Consider the following 19,341-nt stretch of genomic DNA (forward strand, 5'->3'; position numbering starts at 1 on the left):
GCAAGTCCTGAATTCCAATGATGATGCATATACTCATGTACTTTGTCTATACTACACAGAATTAAAGCATCCATCTGTTTTGGAATACAATTTGATTGGCCAATTTCATATAAAATGTTATACAGAGCATTTATTTGTATTGTGTCCTTTCCTAAAGTGAATAATAATCAGAATAACAGCTGGTAAAAAAAAAACGCTGTTCACCAGAGCTGAGATCTCGAATACATCGTATCGAATCTCGGCTCTGCCTCCCAGCTGAGGCTGAGCGGCCACATGAACAATGATTGGCCTATTGTTCAGATAGGGGCGGGACTAAGCCGGGTGGGGACTCTCTCTCAGACTAGTGCGATTACGACCTGCTGGCTGATTGGTGGTGCCTGCACGGAGATGGGAAAGGAGTGCGGTAGAGGGTGTGGCTCTCCGTACACAGCGCTGTACTGCACTGCACTCGTCAAGTGTAGGTGATAAGACGTTCGATTGCTGTGCACGTGTTGGAGGGGGCGTGGAGCAGCCTCGTTCCCTCCCAATCCGGAGCAGGGACCAGCATTAGTGAGAGGATGATTGACGGGCAGAAATTAAAAATAAAAAAATAAATAAAAATAAAAAAATAATTAGAATAACTGAGTAACAATAAGAAAGCATCCTATTGGAAATCGACTCAGGTCAGTGGTAACATTATACAAAACCCTGGGGCGGTATGAATGAGTGTGTCTACTCTACACACAGACATGATGCTGAGCAACTAATTGTAGGAATTAATATTAATGACAGTTAAACCTTCACTTATTCTGTATGAGTTAAAATATTCTCTGGTTTGATGAGACAAAAACTGAACTTTTGGGCAGAACAGCAAGCACTATGTCTAACAAAAAAGCAGGCGATATGGTGAAACATGGTGATTGCAGCATCATGCTGTGAGGGTGCTTTTCGGGAACAGGTAGAATGGTAAGAATTGATGGATGGATACATGCAGCAAAATACAGGAACATCCTTGAAGAAAACCTCAGACTAGAGTGATATAGCTCAGGGGACTAGGGAGATAGTTTACTGTTTAACACAACACTGACACAATGGCTTTACAAAGTATTGACTGAAGGGTGTGAATACTTTTGTGAATAAGAGATTTTAGCTTTTGATTTTTAGTTAATTTTTAAAAAACATAAATGTTGAGCCGCTCAGGTGGCGCAGCAGTAAAGTACACTAGCGCACCAGAGTTGGGGTTTCGAATACATCGTATCAAATCTCAGCTCTACCTTACCGACTGGGCTGGGCGGCAGTATGAACAATGATTGGCTGTTGTTCAGGGTTAGAGGGTAAAAAAGTCGGATCATAGGTCCTCATAACTGGTGCAACTGCGGCCCCTGCAAATGTAAATACGAGGGTTTCTGCACTTTTTGAAACTGTATTTATTAAGAATTTCAAAAACAAATTACATCACTTTTCTACATAGTCACCTTACGGTGCATTTTTTTCAGTGTCGTACCAACTTTTTAATGCCATCAGCAAAAAATGTTTTTGGTTGAGCGTGTAGCCACTGATGCACCACTGCTTTCACATCATCATCACATGAAAGTCTTCTTCCCCTTAAAGCTTCTTTGAGTGTCCAAATCAAATGAAGCTGAATCCGGACTATAAGCTCTCTTTAAGTCTCTCAGACACGACCAATTACTACTGCTCCCACCCTGACTGTTTCCAACCAAAATACTGTATAAAAGTGCAGAAACCTTTTGAAGATATACACCAATCAACCGTAACATTAAAACCACCTCCTTGTTTCTACACTCACTGTCCATTTGATCAGCTCCACTTACCATAGAAAAGCACTTTGTAGTTCTACAATTACTGACTGTAGTCCATCTGTTTCTCTACATGCTTTGTTAGCCCCCTTATATGCTGTTTTTCAATGGTCAGGACTCTCCCAGGATCACTACAGAGTAGGTATTATTTGGGTGGTGGGTTATTCTCAGCACTGCAGTGACACTGACATGGTGGTGGTGTGTTAGTGTGTGTTGTGCTGGTATGAGTGGATAAGACACAGCAGTGCTGCTGGAGTTTTTAATCACCTCACTGTCACTGCTGGACTGAGAATAGTCCACTAACCAAAAATATCCAGCCCTGTGACCACTGATGAAGGTCTAGAAGATGACCAACTCAAACAGCAGCAATAGATGAGCAATCATCTCTGACTTTACATCTACAAGGTGGAACAACTAGGTAGGAGTATCTAATAGAGTGGACAGTGAGTGGACACGGTATTTAAAAACTCCAGCAGTGCTGCTGTGTCTGATCCACTCATACCAGCACAACACACACTAACAAACCACCACCATGTCAGTGTCACTGCAGTGCTGAGAATGATCCACCACCCAAATAATACCTACTCTGTGGTGGTCCTGTGGGGGTCCTGACCATTGCAGAACAGAGTGAAAGCAGGCTAAAGAAAAGTATAAAGAGAAACAGATGGACTGTAATTGTACAACTACAAAGTGCTTCTATATGGTAAGTGGAGCTGATAAAATGGACAGTGAGTGTAGAAACAAGGAGGTGGTTTTAATGTTATGGCTGATCAGTGTATATATAGATGATATGCATTCAAATCCACAACACAATAACGTTCGCAAAAGTGAAGGAGTCTGAATACATTTTAAATTTACTGTACATGTGAAATAGGAACAATCAACAAGGGGCAAATAGTTTTTACAGCACTAAAAATGTTTATCATTCTTTATTCTGATTAAATTGAACAGCTGCCATTTAAGAACAAATGCAAATTTGCAAATTGGCATGGCGTTAATTTCCCCCAAATAAATGAGGTTCTAACAGCCTAACATGAATTCCTTCACTTACTCTGTAGATGGTGTATGAATTAAATTAAAATTAAAAGAAAAACAGAAATTACTGACAATTATAGGAAATTTAATCATGATAAATTAATTAGAAATGTTTTTATTTTATTAAATCTATTTATGTTTCTCATATTTGATAGGATGTTTTAGTGAAAGTATAAACCATCATGTTAAAGTTTATGCATTTTCCTCTGGTTCTGCGGTTACTGGAATTCATACAGTGGATTCAAAAAGTCCAATAACCCATTGCTTCATTGTGCTGTGGATTTAATTTTAAATAGATATAATAGCAATTGCTACATATCAGTCTACACTTACTCACCCATACTCACAAAGAGTATTTTTTTTAGTATTCAGATCCTTTGCTGTGGCAGTTAAAATTGTGGTCAGGTGCCTCTTATTTGCATTAATTATCCTTGAGATGTGTCTAGAACACAAGTGAAGTCCACATGTTGCAATCAAATGCAAACGTAGGTCTACAAGGGCCCCCAATTCACACTGTAGTGTCAAAGTAAAAACAAGCCATGACATCCAAGGTACTGCCTGTGGATTTCCACAATCAATTTGGAATATATAAAATAATTTAGGCAAGTCTTTGAGTGTTCCCAGAATCACAGTGGTCTCAATCTTGAAATGAAATAGTGCAACATTGAACCTTTCTAGAGTTGGTCATCTGATCAAGAAAAGCCTTTGTTATGGAGGTAAGATTAAATCCACAGTCAATTTAAAAGAGCTCCAAAAGTCTAGCAGAACCTGTTAGACAACCAACTCAGCAGCACATCATACACTGATCAGCCATAACATTAAAACCACCTCCTTGTTTCTACACTCACTGTTCATTTTATCAGCTCCACTTACCATATAGAAGCACTTTGTAATTCTGCAATTACTGACTGTAGTCCATCTGTTTCTCTGCATACCTTTTTAGCCTGCTTTCACCCTGTTCTTCAATGCTCAGGACCCCCACAGGACCACTACAGAGTAGGTATTATTTGGGTGGTGGATCATTCTCAGCACTGCAGTGACACTGACATGGTGGTGGTTTGTTAGTGTGTGTTGTGCTGGTATGAGTGGATCAGACACAGCAGCGCTGCTGAAGTTTTTAAATATCGTGTCCACTCACTGTCCACTCTATTAGACACTCCTACCTAGTTGGTCCACCTTGTAGATGTAAAGCCAGAGACGATCGGTCATCTATTGCTGATGTTTGAGTTGGTCATCATCTAGACCTTCATCAGTGGTCACAGGACACTGCCCATGGGGCGCTGTTGGCTGGATATGGCAGTGGCAGTGAGGTGTTTAAAAACTCCAGCAGCGCTGCTGTGTCTGATCCACTCATACCAGCACAACACACATTAACACACCACCACCATGTCAGTGTCACTGCAGTGCTGAGAATGACATAACCACCCAAATAATACCTACTCTGTGGTGGTCCTGGAGAGTCCTGACCATTAAATAACAGCATGAAAGGGGGCTAACAAAACAGTCAGTAATTGTAGAACTACAAAGTGCTTCTATTTGGTAAGTGGAGCTGATAAAATAGACAGTGAGTGTAGAAACAAGGAGGTGGTTTTAATGTTATGGTTGATCGGTGTATATTGTGTTTGATTTGTCATGCAAACTGTGATAGAAGTAAATAGCAAGAAACAATTGTATTGTGTTAAGTTTCCAGCTAGCAAGCATAGCAACAAAGATAATGCCTGAATACCGAATAAGCCATAATTGTTGTACCGTATGTAGGAATTAGTACAAACCATTTGGGTTTGGTTTACTCTACTGGAAGTAGTAGAAATAACAAAAGTCATTGTGGAGCTAAGAGAATGCAGTGCGAGGGGTATATTAAAATTTTCTGCATTTAGCAGATGATTTTATCCAGAGCGACGTACATTCGTGACCATATACAATCCAGTTAACTGATGGTTAAAGTTTTCACTTAAGGGCCCAACAGTGATAACCTGGCCCAACAGTGGCAATCTTCAGTCCTGCACCTTAACCACTGAGCTGCCACTGCCCAGCAAACTGACCTAAATATGTGTCTGAAATTAACATCTGATTTACTCTTCCTCACCCACTGTAAAGAATCTAAGCATACGAGTTACAGGATTACACAATTTATCTACCAAAACTCTCACCAGTCTCTTTGATCGCGAGGGTCATCCAGCAGCACTCGGATGATATAGAGCAGGCAGCTGACCACCTTTAAGAAGAAGTTGAAGAGGCGCACTCTCAGACCTGCAGTCGGCATAGAGGCCACAGATTAGGTCCAAACTTCTGATCGAAAATAATTGTACAAATTATGATATGGATAGATACAGACATTCAGACATGTACTTACAAAGCACAATAAAAGGCCACAAGCTCACTGATTAGCCAATGCCATCACAGAGCCACTGATACATGTCACTGCACTCCACAACAAGGAGCAAGCACAAGACAAAACAAAGCACAAATAAAACGAAATACACCAGAAGAAGAAGCAGCAGTAAGGTTTAGTATAATAACTGCTCAGCGTGTGATCCAACAGCAGGAGGAACTCACTGGATCTTTGGTTTTTAATGAAGAACAGCTTTAGGCGTTCCTTAAACGTGTTCTCGTTCACGTAGAATTCCACCTGAACTCTGAAATGAGAAAACAGACAGAGAGAAGCAAGATTTGAGAACAGTATCTGACCCTAAATTAAGGAACACTTTGATGAGGTACAGGCGAGATCCTGGCTGCCCCGAGAGAAGAGGCTGTGGCAGCACTGCATTCTCAGTACAATAGACACAGAGCTGCACTTCCTCACTCAATGCAATAAACACCACCATGGACACAATCCTTCCTCAAATTCAACACCATCGTCCCCAACTTTAACACCCTCCCAGACTCAGACAAACTGCCCCACTGAAATTGACATCTGGTGGAGCACCAGGAGAACTGCACACTAGCAGCACTGTACACTATGTAAGGGACAGTGGGTGGTCACACACACAAGCACACACACACACAAACACAAAATTTACTTAAATATCATATTATTACTGCCACTGTTACTATTATATACTATTACTTTTTAATTTTTTTCCCCCCAACTTCTCCCCCAATCTAGTCGTATCCAATTACCCTAATTGCATTACGCTTCACCTCTACCGATACTACTCTCCACTGCTGACTGAAGAGCGCCGCGACAGACACACGTCCCCTCCGACACGTGTGCACTACCGGCTGCATCTTTTCACCTGCACGAGGCGAGTTCATATGCGGATCAGCCTTGTGCATGGAGAGCCACACCCTGGTTAGCATAATTCCCCAACTCTGTGGAGACGCCATTAATCAGCCAGCAGAGGTCGTAATTGCACCAGTTATGAGGAACCCTGGTCTGGCTTGTCCTACCCTGTGAACAACAGCCAATCGTTGTTCATGTAGCCACCCAGCCCAGCTGGACGGCAAAGCTGAGATTCGATACAATGTATTCGAAATCCCAGCTTTGGTGTGCTAGCGTTTTTACCGCTGCGCCACCTGAGCGGCTTACTATTACTATTATTTTACTATTACCATTTACTGTTGTTACTATTTGCACGGTTTTTTTCTAATCTATCTATTTTAATACATTGTTTTATTATTGTTGTTATTATTTTCTTTTAATTCTGTTTCCTAAGCTGTAACTAAGCTTTGGCATTATGAATGTCTATATTTGTCATGCCAATACAGCTACCTTTAAATTTGAATTTGAGAAAATGAGAGAGAGAGAAAGTGTTTAAAAACAGTAATAGGACAAGGGGTCCTGGGGCCCTGATAAATACCAAACACACTGAAGCTAATAAAGCAATATTAAGCTGAGTGCGTGTTCAAAAACACTTGATAAAATATCAAGTCCACCTGTGAGAGTTGGTATTACTGTTTTAAAGAAAAGCCCAGTGTGGTTTTACTGGAATGCTTGTTTTACTTTGACAAGTGACTTTAAGCCTGAGTTTTAAGATTCAATTTGACCGTCCAAACAAACAACCAGTTAGTGTAAGATGAGAGACAAGTGTGGCATAGTACACTGTTCCATATACAAACCCTATTACCAGAAAAGTTACAAAGTGACAAACAACATTAAAACACTAGTCTAGGACTTGTTTATTCCCCTTACACCAGTGTTAAACTGACAAAAGAAAAAAACATCGTTTGATGACTGCACCACACCAAAAATGTTGGGACAGAGACAGAATAACAAGGAAATGTTTATAGAATATTTAGGTTTTATTGTTTTAAAACATTCCACAATTGGGTAAAAGGAAAATCCACCACAGGTGGATTGTGGCTCCCGACTTTGTGCCAAACTTCATAAGAATGTTAATTCAAAAATAACTTTTCCTAATGCAAGACTTCAAATTATTTAGGTAATTTACCATCGACCATACGTAATATTGTGAAAAGAGTTAAGGAATACAAAAAATGGAATCTAATAAAAAAAAACAATATGCTGTATGTATTTGTACATTTACATTTGACATTTAGCAGATGCTTTTATCCAAAGCAACTTACAGTACGGTGGCAGTATATTGTCTAAGCAATTGAGGGTTGAGGGCCTTGCTCAAGGGCCCAACAGTGGCAACCTGGCAGTGGTGGGGCCTGAACCAGCAACCTTTGGATTACCAGACCATTTACATTACATTTTCATCATTTAGCAGACGCCTTTATCCAAAGAGACTTACATTACAGTATACAGTCTGAGCAATTGAGGGTTAAGGGCCTTGCTTGAGGGTTAAGGGCCTTGCTCAAGGGCCCAACAGCAGCAACCTGGCAGTGGTGAGGCTTGAACCAGCAACCTTTTAGTTACTAGTCCTGTACCCTAACCACTAGGCTACTGCTTGCACTCCAGTACCTGTGCAAGACCAGACAAGTACCTACCTGCTAGGCTACAACTGCCCATATTTATGTTTTATGTATTATTTTTTTTACTATATTCTATAATATGTATCTATGCTTCCAACTTTATGGCAAAAGTTTAAGGAAGGTCCTTTCCTCCTAAACTGTGACAGGTTAAATGTGGAGGAAATCCAGTCGCCTGCACAGAGCCCAAACCTTAACCTGACTGAACACTTTTGGGATGAATTTATGAGCCAGGTTTTATTGTTTTGTTTGAATAATGAGAGTTGCCACACATAGACACACAGACAAATTAAGTATAATACAGAAACACTACAGCAGTACAGCATTATCCTTGGACATTTGATGAACTATTTCTTTATCCTTTAATAATTACTGTTTTATTTTTATGAGCAATGGTGTGTATTACAATAAACATTATTGAATCATGTGTTTTCTTGCTTTAGGAGATTGTGATACAGAAACTGAGCATATTGATTTTTCTGAGCTTAATTACGACTGATGCTACAGAGATGGTTCAGTTTGATAGAGCTTATTAGATTTCTACTTTCTTTTTTTCAAGCTACTCTAACTACTAAAGCTACAAGCTACTCAAACCTGACTAAATGCACATTACATAATACTGTATTAAACTAACTATAAATTAAACTTCATTAGAATGTCTAAGTATACATACTGTATATCTGAGTGAAGATAAAGATCTAATGTTTATCTTACACCATTAATACATTTTTGGGGCTATCAGTTGGTTCAAGTACAGGCTCTGCTATGCAGCCACTGTTGGGTCCTTGAGCAAGACCCTTAACCCTGTCTGCTCCAGGGGTGCTGTACAATGACTGACCCTGCACTCTGACCCCAGCTTCCAAACAAGCTGGAATATGTGGAAAAAGAATTTCATTGTACTTTACACATGTATATGTATATACTCTGATCAGCCATAACATTAAAACCACCTCCTTGTTTCTACACTCATTGTCCATTTTATCAGCTCCACTTACCATATAAAAACACTTTGTAGTTCTACAATTACTGACCGTAGTCCATCTGTTTATCTACAAACCCTGAGCCTGCTTTCACAGGACCACTACAGAGCAGGTATTATTTAAGTGGTGGATGATTCTCAGCACTGCAGTGACACTGACATGGTGGTGGTGTGTTAGTGTGTGTTGTGCTGGTATGAGTGGATCAGACACAGCAGCGCTGCTGGAGTTTTTAAATACCGTGCCCATTTACTGTCCACTCTATTAGACACTCCTACTGTGTGTTTAAATACTGTACTCAGAAGCCACTGTACCTAAGGAAGCTAAAGGAAAATGAATTTATATATGGTAATAAGTAGGGATGCATTGATACCATTTTTTCCCAATCGAGTACAAGTACAAGTACATGTATTTTTGTACTTGCCGATACAGATACCGATACCAATACCTATTTAGAATACTGTTTTTTTTTTGTAAACAAAAACACATGTGAGAAGTGTCAACAAGTAGCGAGTGATCAAAGTGTTTGTGCGCTGATGTGATGAAATCAAGGATGAAAAATAAATGAATCTGAGTGGATTTGGCAACACGAATAGCATGGATTGTTCTGTAGTGAGTTGGAGGTTAATAAATATTCTTTGCAATGTTGGTGTTTTGTTGTTATGTTTTGTAGAGAACGATCAGGTCAGAAATACTGTAAAACGTGTGTGTGCCGGTGTATTCTGATATAAACTATATTATCCCCCTGTCCCACCGGTTTACACTCCTCTCCTGCGTTTCCCCTCACACCGTATCCTGCGTTCTCATTGGCTGTTCGACATGTCACTCACTGCCAGTCGCACATCTCAGATCAGATATCTGACGTGCTAGAAAACTCGAGCGCTCGGTGAGCCGGTCGGATCGAGTTGTTGGATAGTTCACACTTAGCGATCGAGAGCCGAGTTTTGATCGCCGAGCGAACGCCGAGTTGCTCCCGAGCCGGCAAATCTAGCGCCGACCAGTCGCCGAGCGGAAATCAGGGCAAAAATCGTGTAGTGTGAACTAGGCATAACGCAGCAACGTGCACTAGGCACACGGTATCGGATGTTTAGTATCGGAGCCTCGTTTGCGAGTACGAGTACAAGTTAATGAGCGCGGTATCGGGCAAATACCTGATACCAGTATCGGTACTCATGCATCTCTAGTAATAAGCAATTATCACATAATTCACTGTGACTAAGCAAGTTCCTGTCACACTGTAACAAGCCTAACAGCGATGCAAAACACCGTGTGACTGGATGAGGAACACAGCAATTAAGATCAAATAAAAAGCAGTAAATGTAAAAAAATATATTAAGAACTAATCAATACTTTGTCTGTAGCTTAAAGAGGAAATGATGTCCTCTTCAGGCTTTGCACAGACAGTGTGTGCTGTCCTCGATATTTCAGCCAGTTAAAAACATAGACACAAATAACAAGTTCACCGTCCAGTGCTCAGAACACCAACCGAGACGAGGATTACTGTCCTCACTCCATTTCACATGATTATTTAGTGCTTAAAACCTGCACACCTCTACAGGACATAATAGACTGGGATAGAGCAACATGCATACACAAACCCAACAACACACCAATACTAAGAGTGTTTTCTAATCTGCTTATTCCTGTCTAATGTTAAAACAAATGCCAGTCCATACACCGTGGGTAATAGATCCAGGGTCTATTTTTGAAGCCACCATCCAGAAATATTATTGACTAATTCATTAATTCATCAATTGTCCTCCTATTCAGGGTCACAGTGGGTCCAATACACTGGGCGAATTGCAGGAAACACCCTGGACAAGTCACCAGTCCATCACATGGCAAACACACACTTTCACACACGCAATTTTTAAGGCCAAGGGCACAAGCGTCAATAACCACCATTCAACAATAGCTGATATAACCACATGGGTGAGGGATTACTTCGGCAAACCTTTGTCAAGCACTACAATACAGAGTTACATGCACAAATGCCACTTAAAACTTTACTCTGCAAAAAATAAGCCTTATGTTAACCATGTCCAGAAGCGGCATCAACTTCTCTGGGCTCTGAGGCATCTAGGATGGACCATCACACAGTGGAAACATGTATTGTGGTCAGATGAATCAGCATTCCAGGTGTTTTTTGGAAAAAATGGATGCTGTGTGTTCCAGACCAAAGATGAAAAGGACCATCCAGACTGTTATCAGCAATAAGTCCAAAAGCCAGGGTCTGTCATGGTATGTGGCTGTGTCAGTGCCCTTGGCAAAGGTCATTTACACTTCTGTGATGGCAGCATTAATGCAGAAAAGTACATTGAGATCTTAGAGCAACATATGCTGCCTTCAAGACGTCATCTTTTCCAGGGACTTTCATGCATTTTTCAACAAGACAATGCAAAACCACATGCTGCACACATTACAAAGGCATGACTGCAGAAGAAGAGGGTACGGGTACTGGACTGACCTGCCTGCAGTTCTGACCTGTCCCCAATAGAGAATGTGTGGAGAATTTTGAAACAAAAAAACAAACAAAAAACGACAACCCTGTACTGTTGCACATCTTAAGACGTGTTTGCAGGAAGAATGGGCCAAAATAAAAGCTGAAACACTAAATCACTTGGTCTCCTCGGTGCCAAAACGTCTTTTAAGTGTGGTGAAAAGGAATGGCAACATTACAAAGTGGTAAATGCTTTACTGTTCCAACTTTTTTTTGGAATGTGTTGCAGGCCTGAAATGCCTGAATGGACGTTTATTAAATACTTGTTGGTCGCCTGGAAAAGTGGGTGGGGTTACAGGGAGAGGCCCTGAATTGGTTCATATCTTATTTTAAGAATAGAACCTTTTCAGTGAATATTAGCAGCTATTTCTCTTCTTCTGCTGATGTCTCTTGTGGTGTTCCACAAGGGTCCATACTAGGGCCCCAAATTTTTTCTCTCTATATGCTGCCATTAGGTCAAATAATTAGGAAGCACAATGTCAGCTTTCACCTGTATGCTGATGACATACAGCTTTATCTTCCCATTAGACCGAATGACAATGGCTCGTTAACGTCTCTTAGCAGTTGTCTTGAGGACATAGGGAGGTGGATGGCTGACAATTTCCTTCAGCTGAATGAAAGCAAGTCAGAGGTTATCATTTTTGGGGGTCCTCATCCCATCAATAGTGTCTCCAATAACCTTGGTCACTTGTCTACATGTGTCAAAACATCTGTGAGAAATCTTGGTGTTATCTTTGACTCTGACCTCAGATTTGATAAACAAATCAACTCTTTGGTAAGAAATAGCTTCTTCCAGCTCAGAAATATTGTGAAGATTAAGCCTTTTCTCTGTTATTCTGACCTGGAAAAAGTTATTCATGCATTCATTTCTGCAAGAATTGACTACTGTAATTCTCTGTATATTGGGATTAATCAGTCTCTGTTGCGGCGCTTACAGGTAGTCCAGAATGCAGCAGCAAGGTTACTGACTAATACCAAGAAAAGAAACCATATTACACCCGTCCTTGCCTCACTACATTGGCTGCCTGTTCAGCACAGGATTCATTTCAAAGTGCTTTTATTTGTTTTTAAAGTGCTTAATGGTCAAGCCCCGGCTTATCTCAGTGGTATGCTTTCTCCCACAACCACACAGCGATCTTTAAGATCAGCCACTCAGAATTTGTTGACTGTTCCTAGGGCTCGTTTGAAGCTAAAAGGTGATCGTGCATTTGCAGTTTATGCTCCGAGACTATGGAACACTCTACCTCCTAATATTCCACAAGCACCTTCGGCCGCTGTTTTTAAATCACTCCTAAAAACATACCTTTATAAGCTGGCATTTGAACAGTGAGGAGCCGTGGTAATTATAATTGTTTAGTCTATTTTTATCTGTTTTATTTTGTCTCTTACTCTGTATTTTTATTTGGTTTTACTTTTTTAACAATGTTGTCTTATGTATGCTCGTTCGATGTACAGCACTTTGGTCAACGTAAGTTGTTTTAAGAGTGCTTTATAAATAAAATTTACTTACTTACTTACTTACTAAATGAAATGAAGTTAAGCAGATAAAACATGAAATATCTCAGGTTCATCCTGTCTGCAATCAAATAAAAGTCAAAGTAAATGTAAGAAATAAATGTTTTTTTATTATTTGCATTTTCCATGCTGTCCCAAGTTTTCTGATTTGGGGTTATATATAGTCTTTTTTATCTTTGTGCTCCTGGAGCCATGTTTATGTGTCACACCCCTCTCTCCAGGAACACATGTTGGAGGTGGTTTGTTTAGGTTGTCAAGTCTACGCCTCCACTATTCTGATTGGACTATAGCCAATGATTCACAGCTGCTCCTCGTTTCAGGTGAAATGCCTATTTGTATATATAATAAAGTGGACTTTACTTTACACTAGATTTTTTGATTACCTTTTTTTAACTCTAAATTCAAACATCAAACTTGTTTAAGAATTAAAGACCATTAAAGACTAAAAGATTTTTGAGCTTTTTTAATTGTAGCATAAGCATTTTTACTTTAGTTTAAACAATAGAAGAAGTACTTTGCAAAAAATGTTTATGAATGTGTTTTATTTTAATGTGACTAATATGTTAAAAAGCACAGATGATAAAATAACTATAATACACTAAATCTTAAAAAAAAAAAAAAAAACATGAACCTGGAAAAGTGAACATTCTCTCTCTCTCTCTCTCTCTCTCTCTCTCTCTCATATTACCTGTCACTAAAAGAACTAAAAGCAAAGCTACGACTTAATTTCACACAAGCTGTGACCCTAAATGTTAGTCAACTGAGACGCATGTTCCTTACTTTCTGGTCCTTTCAAACTCCCTCACCCGCTGCATGATGTGTTGCCATGGCGACAGAGAGCCCCTCTCGCTCACTCATGAAAGCACACACGGCGTGAGTGAATGATGCGCTCATACATGCATGTAGTAGTAAGTGGAATCCGTGCACTGAATCTGGGCTGAGAGTCGTTGGGTGAAAGCAATTAATACTTCAATCTTTGATATCAGCCGCGCAACACTCGGACGTGTGTATGAACACAGGATAGGTTGTTTGTAAACAAGGAAGTGCTGTCTTGTATCATGTTTTGCTGAAATAGCGCTACCACTGACCTGATGTAAGACTGCTTCCATCAACGGAAGTAAAATCTGGACAGGATGCTAGATGTCAATGCCACCGTGCTTTGCAGAAGAGTTCTCCTGCATGTCAGTATAAAAACTGATACCCATCATGCAATCTGTACATTCATCTTCACAATGCTAACTAATTTGTAGCTAATTAGCTGGGAGCATTTGTTCCTTGTCAGATAGCACTCTAATAAAGCAGCTGAAATAAAGCTTTTAATTAACAACAGGAATTTCTGTCTGAAGCTCCTCATCGTACTGGCTTGCTAATTATGAATAATTATGGTAATTGCCTGTAGGATCAGAGCAACCAGTGGACCTTTTTAACTGTATATTAGGTGGTGGATTAGGGAGGGCCGTCAGCACTGTGCCACCTGGACACTTAATGCCATGGAATCAACAGAATGAAAGAAGCTAATTCATTCCAATCTGTTTGGGTCGTTTTCATTTCTCCCACATGACATTCCCATCAATCCTCAGGTAAAATAGACCTTAGGTGGTCTGGTGTACCTTGGTAGCAAAAAAAGAGTTTCACCATAGACTGACAATTCAAATTTAGATGGATGGATGGATGGATGGATGGATGGATGGATGGATGGATAGATACTTTATTTAACACCCCAAATCAGAAAAAGTTGGGACAGTTGGAAAATGCAGATAAAATAAAAAACGCTGTGTTCCTTACATTTACTTTGACTTTTATTTGATTGCAGACAGGATGAACCCAAGATATTTCATGTTTTATCTGCTCAACTTTATTTAATTTATTAATGAACATCCATTCCTGCATTTCAGGCCTACAACACATTCCAAAAAAAGTTGGGATGGTGGCATTTTAATAATAATAATAATAATAATACATTTTATTTATATAGCGCTTTTCAAGATACTCAAAGACGCTTTACATAAGACAAATAATCAAAACAAATACGTACATACACCATACAAATCATAGTACAAAATCAAAATAGTACATCAACATCAAGAATAATTAAGATAAAAACAAAGAGAGCAGCATAAGACAGTTCATTAAAAATTAGCTAAATTATGAGAGAGAACAACAAATATAGAACAATTTCTTAAAATTAGACAGAAACAGGACAGATTCACATGCAATCAGGAAACTGAAAACTTTACAAGTTTTAGGATCTAGGACTTCACATTTCTGTCGTGATCTAAGTATAAAAACTATTAAAAAGAATAGCAAAAATAAAAGCATTTATTTCGTGTTGTTACAAGTTAAATGCCATTTTGAATAGATGAGTTTTGAGAAGTGACTTGAATTTGGACAGGTCAGGACAATCTCGTAGGTGTTTGGGGAGAGCATTCCATAAAGATGGAGCAGCTATGGAAAAGGCCCTGTCACCCCAGGTCCGGTGCTTGGTCCTAGAGGGTATGGACAGTAGGTTAGCCTCAGAAAAGCGAAGGCTACGGGAGGGAATGTGCTGATGGAGCAGGTCGGTGAGGTAGGATGGGGCCTGATTATGGAGAGCTTTGTGAGTGAATAGAAGAATTTTGAATTGAATGCGTTGAGCAACGGGAAGCCAATGAAGTTTTTGTAGAACAGGTGTAATATGATCACGGGAGCGAGTATGAGTAAGGAGGCGAGCAGCTGAATTCTGGATATACTGAAGTTTTTTTAGGATTTTGTTAGATGTACCATAAAGGATGCTATTGCAATAATCAATTCTGGATGTAATAAAAGCATGAATCAAGGTTTCGGCGGCAGAAAAGGAGAGTGATGGACGTAGACGTGCTATGTTTTTTAGATGAAAGAAAGCAGTTTTGGTGATGTGATTTACATGGCGGTCAAAAGAGAGGTTGCTATCAAAAATTACATCAAGATTTCGGATGTTAGAAGACGGAGACAAAGTGTCATTATCAATGGTAATTTGAAAATTTTTTGTGGTTTTTGCCAGGGTTGTAGGACCTACGATGATCATATCAGATTTTTCACAGTTTAATTTGAGGAAATTAGCTTTCATCCACAATTTCATTTCAGTGATGCAATTTGTCAGAGTGGAGTGAAGTTCAGTATTAATGGATTTGGAGGAGATGTAAAGCTGAATATCATCAGCATAGCAGTGGAAATGTAAACCATGCCGACGTATGATGTCACCAAGGGGGAGCATATAAAGAATAAACAAAAGGGGACCTAACACTGAGCCTTGGGGAACGCCTTGGGACAGTGGAGCAATGGCAGAACTACAATTGTTGATATTAACAAACTGTTGTCTGTTTACGAGATATGACCTTAACCACAAAAGGGCAGTACCAGTGATGTTGACAGAGGATTCAAGGCGGGACAGAAGAATGGAGTGATTAATGGTGTCAAAAGCTGCAGTAAGATCAAGGAGGACGAGAATATTAATTTGTCCAGAGTCTGAGGAAAGAAGAAGGTCATTTGTGACTTTGAGGAGGGCTGACTCAGTGCTGTGCTGGGGGCGGAAACCAGACTGAAATGATTCAAATAGATTATTGGAATTTAGGTGATCTTTGAGCTGTGAGGCAACAACACGTTCCAGTATTTTCGACAGAAATGGAAGATTGGAAATGGGCCGAAAGTTACTCATAATGTTAGAGTCAAGTCCAGGTTTTTTAAGTATGGGAGTAACAGCAGCCAATTTGAGTGATTGAGGGACTGAGCCAGAACTAAGAGAGGAATTTATTATCTCTGTGATAAGTGATGAGATAACTGGAAAACAACCCTTAACAAGTTTGGATGGAGCAGGATCCAAAACACAAGTGGAGCTTCGCATCCCTGTTAAGATCTCAGATAGGTCCAAATGAGACACAGGTGAGAACTGAGACAGAGGCTGGGTAATAAATTGAGGTGAGATAGGCGGAGAAACAGAGATGACAGGGGAAACTGTCAGAAAATTGTGGATATTCTCAACTTTTGTTTGAAAAAATGAGAGGTAAGAGTTACACTTGTCAACTGTAAAGGAATTGGTAGTATTGTCAACTGGTTTGAGAAGTTTATTTATTGTGGAAAAGAGAGTCTTAGGATTTGTTGATCCAGCATGTATGAGTTCGGAATAGTAAGTGGATCGGGCTGCCGTAAGAGCGTCTTTGTAATGTTGAAGATAATCAGAATAAATCTGATAATGTACTGTTAGACCGGTTTTCTTATAAAGTCTTTCAAGCTGGCGTTTACGGGATTTCATTTGGTGAAGCTCAATTGTGTACCATGGTGCAGAATGACTAAATGAAACAAATTTGGTTCTCAAAGGAGCCAGCTCATCAAGACATGAGGCGAGTATGTCATTATAGTAATCGACAAGGTCAGATGAATTACTAGACAGTACAGGACAGACAGACATCTTTTTAACAAGAGAATCTGAGAAAGCAGAGGGAGAGATATATTGAAGATTCCTGAAGGATATTTTACGTTTAGCTCTAGTGATGGGCCTAGTGACCTCAATGTCCATGATGATTGTCAAATGATCAGAGACAGTAAGGTCATGGCTGGACGGCTGATGAACTAGGACACCAGTAGAGCAGACAAGGTCAAGAGTATGACCTTTTTTATGAGTTGGAAAATGTATATGTTGTGTGAAATTAAAACACTGTAACAATTCCAAAAATTCCCTGGCAAATTTACAGTTGTTGTCATCAATATGGATGTTAAAATCACCCATAAGCAGTACAGAGGATGAGAGGGCACTAAGCTGGGTTAAAAAATCTGAAAAATCAGAGAGAAAGGAAGCGTTTGGCTTTGGCGGACGATAAACTACAGCAGTGACCAGAGGAGTAGACCCTGACAACTTGAAAGCCAGGTGTTCAAAAGAAAGAGCAGCAGGAAAAGACAAAGTGGTTATTTTAATATCATCCCTATAGACTGCAGCAACACCACCACCTCGCCCTTCCATACGAGGTTCATCAATATACGAGTATCCCATTGGCGTGGTCTGATTTAACGTAAAATAATCCAAGGGTTTATGCCAAGTTTCAGTGAGACAGAAAAAGTCTAGTTCACTGTCAGATATAAATTCACTGAGTACAGTACTTTTTGTGTTGAGTGAACGAACATTAAGCAATGCCATTTTCAAGTGGTATTGTTGTGTAGTTGGCTGTGAGGAACGAGGAAGAGAACGGAGATTTGCAAAGTCCACTCCGCGTTTCCTATCCCACTCCGTGGACAGCGTTGTCATGGAGACTACACCGCTACTGGTGTGCAAGGCAGCAGCGCTCTGATGACGTGTTTGCGGAGCGACAGTGCGCACGGCTGACCAGAAGGATGGAATAGCGTTACCGTTTCGAAAATAAACAAGCTTTCTCCGGGAGCCCCTGTGAATATAACGAGGCCGGCGAAGGAGTCCAAGCTGTTTGATGACTGAAATACACGATGGAGTAGTGCAGTTGTTGAACTTCCTCAGCTGGTCAACGGAATAGTTCAACATCGTGCCGATCCCAGGAAAACTCATCCACCGTTCACCACCGGCCGCAGACGCGATGTACAGTAGAAAGAACAAAAAGTATCAAAAGCACAAATAAAAGTATCAAAAGTAACATAAAAGAAATAGATCCACAAGGTGTGTAAAAAGATGAAAACGAAAAACGATAAAAATACAATAAAATACGGTAAAATACGGTAACGGTAGCGGCAGCCAAATGCGCCAGCGTCCACCATCACCATGGCAACTGATGAAAATTGTGCCCAAATGTGTCGTTGTCCCTCCCTGGTGTCATGTGTCAAGGTCCCAGGTGTAAATGGGGAGCAGGGCTGTTAAATTTGGTGTTTTGGGTACAATTCTCTCATACTGGCCACTGGATATTCAACATGGCACCTCATGGCAAAGAACTCTCTGAGGATGTGAGAAATAGAATTGTTGCTCTCCACAAAGATGGCCTGGGCTATAAGAAGATTGCTAACACCCTGAAACTGAGCTACAGCATGGTGGCCAAGGTCATACAGCGGTTTTCCAGGACAGGTTCCACTCGGAACAGGCTTCGCCAGGGTCGACCAAAGAAGTTGAGTCCACGTGTTCGGCGTCATATCCAGAGGTTGGCTTTAAAAAATAGACACATGAGTGCTGCCAGCATTGCTGCAGAGGTTGAAGACGTGGGAGGTCAGCCTGTCAGTGCTCAGACCATACGCCGCACACTGCATCAACTCGGTCTGCATGGTCGTCATCCCAGAAGGAAGCTGACGCACAAGAAAGCCAGCAAACAGTTTGCTGAAGACAAGCAGTCCAAGAACATGGATTACTGGAATGCCCTGTGGTCTGACGAGACCAAGATAAACTTGTTTGGCTCAGATGGTGTCCAGCATGTGTGGCGGCGCCCTGGTGAGAAGTACCAAGACATCTGTATCTTGCCTACAGTCAAGCATGGTATTGGTAGCATCATGGTCTTGGGCTGCATGAGTGTTGCTGGCACTGGGGAGCTGCGGTTCATTGAGGGAAACATGAATTCCAACATGTACTGTGACATTCTGAAACAGAGCATGATCCCCTCCCTTCGAAAACTGGGCCTCATGGCAGTTTTCCAACAGGATAACGACCCCAAACACAACCTCCAAGATGACAACTGCCTTGCTG

General features: G+C 40.5%; 1 protein-coding gene across 1 annotated transcript in view; it reads right to left on the minus strand.

Moving 5' to 3' along the window:
* kcnt2b (potassium sodium-activated channel subfamily T member 2b) overlaps positions 1-19,341 on the minus strand; it is a 172,865-nt gene that overhangs the window by 101,567 nt on the left and 51,957 nt on the right. The window contains 2 exon segments of the mRNA XM_062990849.1: positions 4,982-5,081; positions 5,388-5,467. Of these exon segments, the coding sequence (XP_062846919.1) occupies positions 4,982-5,081; positions 5,388-5,467 (180 nt within the window).

The sequence above is a fragment of the Trichomycterus rosablanca genome, chromosome 2 (genome assembly GCF_030014385.1).
Source record: "Trichomycterus rosablanca isolate fTriRos1 chromosome 2, fTriRos1.hap1, whole genome shotgun sequence".
Lineage (NCBI taxonomy): Eukaryota > Metazoa > Chordata > Actinopteri > Siluriformes > Trichomycteridae > Trichomycterus > Trichomycterus rosablanca.